The sequence below is a fragment of the Kryptolebias marmoratus genome, linkage group LG15 (genome assembly GCF_001649575.2).
Source record: "Kryptolebias marmoratus isolate JLee-2015 linkage group LG15, ASM164957v2, whole genome shotgun sequence".
NCBI lineage: Eukaryota > Metazoa > Chordata > Actinopteri > Cyprinodontiformes > Rivulidae > Kryptolebias > Kryptolebias marmoratus.
The window spans coordinates 14,234,489-14,239,398 of NC_051444.1; the positions used below are offsets into that span (position 1 = coordinate 14,234,489).

Below are 4,910 nucleotides of genomic sequence, written 5' to 3' on the forward strand. Positions count from 1 at the left end.
AGCTCCTATAAGGAGAGCACACTTTCATTTTCTGCTAATCCCCATATTCCAAATTCTGTCAGCTCAACAGAGCGAGATAATCCACTCCTGCATCAGGACTTAAAAACACATGCAGAACAGCCTGATTAAAATGAAATATCAAACTGGCGTAGTGTCAAAAAAATTCCTTTTTTTCCCAATTATGAGCAGAAGAGCATCAGTAAATAAATTTAAATGCAATAACACAAGAGGCAGAGAGAACAGCTACCGTCTGCAATCACTACAGGTCATAAAACCCATTGTGAACTCTTTTTCTAGAACATATTATTAAAAGCGTTTTTAATAATATGCCACTTTGACTAACAACTTGCTCAGAACATTGGCAAAATTCACTGTTAGGACTGATCTTGGTTTATTTCACAGTCAACTGGCAGCATGGATGTTGGAGTAGTGAACTCAGGTGTGGATGAAGCCTGTCTGACTAACAGGAACACAGTTGGTGGTTTTTTAGCACTTCTCCTTTTAAGATTCCATGGCCAATCATGGCTGAAGGAAGCTTGTTGGACTATTTTTTGAGAATTTTCTTTTCCAGGACTTGTGATGTAGGCTCTTTTGAGCAGGATGATAGAGAGCAGAAAGTAATAATGGACAAAGATCTTGTGTCAGAAACATACACACCTAGCCTTCGTGGTTTGCTTCAGCTTGTATGTTATCAAATCCAAAGACAAAAATGCTGCAATGCTCCTGGCACTTGCAAGTGTTTAGTGTTTAGTTTGCCAGCAATGAAAATTGCCTCAACATTTTAAATTGACAACTGCAACAGAAGCATTTTTTTTTTTTTTTTTTACATGTGAGTGTGAGATTTTTTTTTTACTGATGCAGTAAACCCCTTACTTCAAACTGCCCTCCTCCCACTACAGGATCATTTTTTGACACGTTTGATTTGAAAACATTCAAATTTGTCTAGAAAAAAAATGCAACAGCTGTAAAAGAAAACAGTATTTTGTTTTCCCATTTAGAAAACATACACAAGAAAGCTAAAAATTAGATCTTTCTGAAAAAAAGTAATCATCCATTTTGTTTAGAATGACAGAGACATTGAGAGTTTTAGAGAAATGTCACGTTAATAGAAACATACTGAGGCTGTCTGGTACACGGAGAACCATTTACATGTCAACTGCTGATGGAAGGGATTTGAGTTGAGCTTATTATGTTGCTGAATGTGGGTACAAAAGGTGTCCCTATTTTCATTGATGCATTAATAGTAGAACCACATGGCAGAAGAAAAGGAACGTGGCTGAACTAAATGTTGGGTGCCAAAGAACTCACAAAAGACAAACAAACAACAGCATCAGATGCAACTGTTAAATGTCAGCTGCCATTTAGCCAAAAAGCCACAAGCCCCAAATTCTAGCGTAATATCTGTAAAATGAACTGACTTTAGCCATTTTTATTTGCTAGAGTCAGTTAGTTGTGATGGCTGAAGGTTTCATTAAAATCCATCATTGGTTTATGAGATATTTAGCGAACACAAAGGCGGACAGACAAACAAAACACACATGCACACACACATGCACACATTATCACCAGCTTTTCATGGCAGCGAGCAACAGCCACAAGAAAGATGCACTGAAAACACATAATTTTCCATTTAACGTAAAACAAGACCATAAAGTTATTGTCAGACAATATTTTTTTTTTGCAAATACCTTAGGCTATAGAATCTGACAAATTTAGAAAGATTGCCATATAAAGGTGCTGGTTACATAAAGCAAACAGAGCACTGACAACCTTCATGAAAAGAAATGAGGTAGGGACCTTGACCTGAAGAAGGGATGCACCAAACCCCTTTGTACACTGCTGCAAGTTTTACTTCCCCAACACAAAATTATACCCTTTTATCATATCAATTCAGCCCTACTCAAATCAACCCACTGGGTGATCCCACTCACTTCCGGCACGGTTCCTAGGACCTACTCGGCTGAGGCTCCAAGCGATCCGTGTCGAGTCTGCAGGCCATTGATTTCTATCATGAGAGCGTCTCCTTCACAAGAATTAAACCCACCAGTTTTAAAACCTTGCAACCGCAGAATTATTTTTTGCTATTTTACATTTTTTTTAAATATATAATGCATCCATTAAAATGAGAACACATAAGCCCACAATGTGGTACTTTGAGAAGGTGAAGACGTTTTCGTGCTTGTGGGCTGACAACAGAATTCCGATGAAGCGATACCAAATGGACTATTTTTAGACTCCGACCACCAGAGAGGAGGTGGCCTCGACTCGGCCATGGCATACTTGAAATCCATGGCAGAAGACGGTAGGTGTTTTGTGACTTTATTTCACTTATTTATCCATTGGTGGTAAGCTCGCTTTGAACATGGATATTTTGAAAGTAGCGCCATTTATTCCCGCATGCAAAAATTTTAACCCACCTGCATCGAGATGATTTAGGGCGAAGCGAGTCTTGGTGAGACTGGACAATCGAAAAACGTCTTTAATGTATTAATCAAAAAAAGCAATCAAAGGATATGTTTTTGATTATTTGGGCTTAATGTTAGAAAATACTGCAGCATAAATGAAAAATTGGGTGAGATTTTGTTAACATTAGATATGTTGATTTCTGATAGCAGAAAAAGAAATAATTGGAAACATTTTCTCACACACAGCTTCACATTTCCTAGAATGTACAAACTTGGCAAGTATTTCACAAAAACACGTTACCCTACAAAGTGGAAAAAAAAAGACTTCAACTATTGGCACATTATACTAACATCAGTATGGATGTTGGTGCATCCCAACTCAGGAGCTAAACAGTAGAGTGGTCTGCAGATGGATTGTTCTAAAATCTCTGCTTGCTCGTCTCTCCAACCTAATGAACGCAATACCCAAATTAGCATTTAAATACCTTGGTTTTGACATTTGATTTTACCTTTCTACTAAACTATTAAAACTGAGTGTCCCTGCTTTACAAAATCCCACTAAATAGACAAATGGCGTATTAGAAAAGAAGCATTATGTGCACCAAATCTGTACATCTATCTAAGCGGTTGTCCTCCATGTTGACATGTTCTGTACTTGCATCGGATATGATCATCAATAGAAACATACAGGGTATAAATAGGGTATAAATGCACCTAGAATAATTAGGTCCTGAGACTCTTTAACCCTCGAAATGTGTGTAAATGTGCATTTATGCACGGCTGGAATTGGATGTGATCCCTGTGTGATTCAGTGTGTGAGAGTTTGGACCCTGAGACAGCAGGATATTGGAGAGAAACCCATTTGTTCAGCGCTCTAACCGGGTGCAGATATTTCTTAAGGCTTATTCCTCAGCATTACTGATGATAACCCGCTCAAGCACTTCCTGTCTTTTTCTCATTCCTGGGTGGAACAGAGCCGTGTGTGACACAGTGAGAATAGCCTTCTCCAATTCACATCCATTTGTCTTGTTATGTTAAAACTGACTTGTTTTCCGTATGAACAGGAAAGACACTGAGAGGAAAGAACAGCTGCAAAAATAGAAAGCCTATGAATAGTTCTCCACAAAAACACTGAATATGTGTCTAGTATTAACACGTATGTAATGATTCAAAAGACTTATAAAACTACACAAGGAAGAGAAAGGGATCCAATGAAAATGTGCATAAAATATATTTCCTGTGGATTCTTCCTGGATATGTAAAATGAAATCAGTCTGAAATGTTTATGTGTGGCTGAAGCCCTTCATGCAGTGGCTATGGGCACAGATATGTGTGTGCTGCTGAGGTAGAATGAACAAAGCCAGAGCTGACAAAGGGTCCAGCAGAGATGGCCTTCCCTGTTGCAGACGGGCAGTGTCTGGAGTCTCCATTTTCCAATTGCTCTGACCTCAGCACAGACCTCACAGTCTTCGGAGAGTGGAAGCCATTGGTGAGCCCCGTATCCTGCTGTGGCTCTGTATCTGCAGGTGGCTGGTGCCTTGCGTCTTCTGTCTCCCTGCTGTGATTAGCCACAAATGTTTTTGAGGGAAGACTCGAGGGACTTTCAGCCGGTGAAAGTTTTTCTATTGGCTCCTCCTCTCCTGGGGAACTTGGCTGACTCAAAGGGGAGTAAATGTCCTCTGATAATGAGGGTCCTCTGGTGCTGCCCCCCTTCCCCTCCTCCTTCTCCCTGCCGGGGTCTGACAGCTCAGAGTGAACAATGACTTCTGCTTCGACCTGGTTACTACACAGCGACGTACACAGACGGTCGTCTAATTCCTGTAACAAAGCAAAGTCATTGTTACGTTTGGGTTTTCAATTACCTACTGTATCGCTTTATGTAAGCCTGAAGTATTAGCTTGTCTCACTGAATAGGTTTACACCAGGTTTTAATGTATAAAACACAATAACAAGATCATACTGCAATAAACACTATTACTGGAAGCACGAATAGTCCTCAGAACAAGGGCACTGCTTTGTCTTCTGCATGACTGCACGGTCTTAACTTTCAGCTTTGGAACCACCTTTAACTTAATGTTATGTGAGCAAGTCAAAATGTTTCTATATGACTATTACACGAATTTAGGGAAAACTAAAAAAAACACATAGGTAGTAAGGATTATCTAAGTACCAACTTAAAAAGTAGAATAGGTAAATACACTAATGGGTAAGAAGCAATAAATAAATAGATTAAACAGAAAAAATGCATATTGCCTGATGCCTTTCATTCTAGACCTTTAGACCATGATCATCTTATGTTGAGAAATGAAGAAGTTGTAGCCAGTCAAACCTTATAAATAACATTACACACAATCTTATGCAATATCAGGAAATGTCACACTCAGTGTGCGTGTTGTAAAAGACTCAGCGACTACTCCATTACATTTTTGGCCAAGTTATAGCCATTTTTGTGCTGGCACTGTCACATCAGTCAACTTGCCCCCACTCCCCACCCCCACCCCCCCT

General features: G+C 39.5%; 1 protein-coding gene across 1 annotated transcript in view; it reads right to left on the bottom strand.

Annotated features, from left to right (window-relative positions):
- Window positions 1-751: 751 nt before the first annotated feature.
- Window positions 752-4,910, bottom strand: part of igdcc4 (immunoglobulin superfamily, DCC subclass, member 4) — a 46,780-nt gene continuing 42,621 nt past the window's right edge. The window contains exon 20 of the mRNA XM_017423646.3: window positions 752-4,223. Coding sequence (XP_017279135.1) covers window positions 3,720-4,223 — 504 coding nt within the window. The 3' untranslated portion in view covers window positions 752-3,719. The remainder of the gene's footprint in view (window positions 4,224-4,910) is intronic.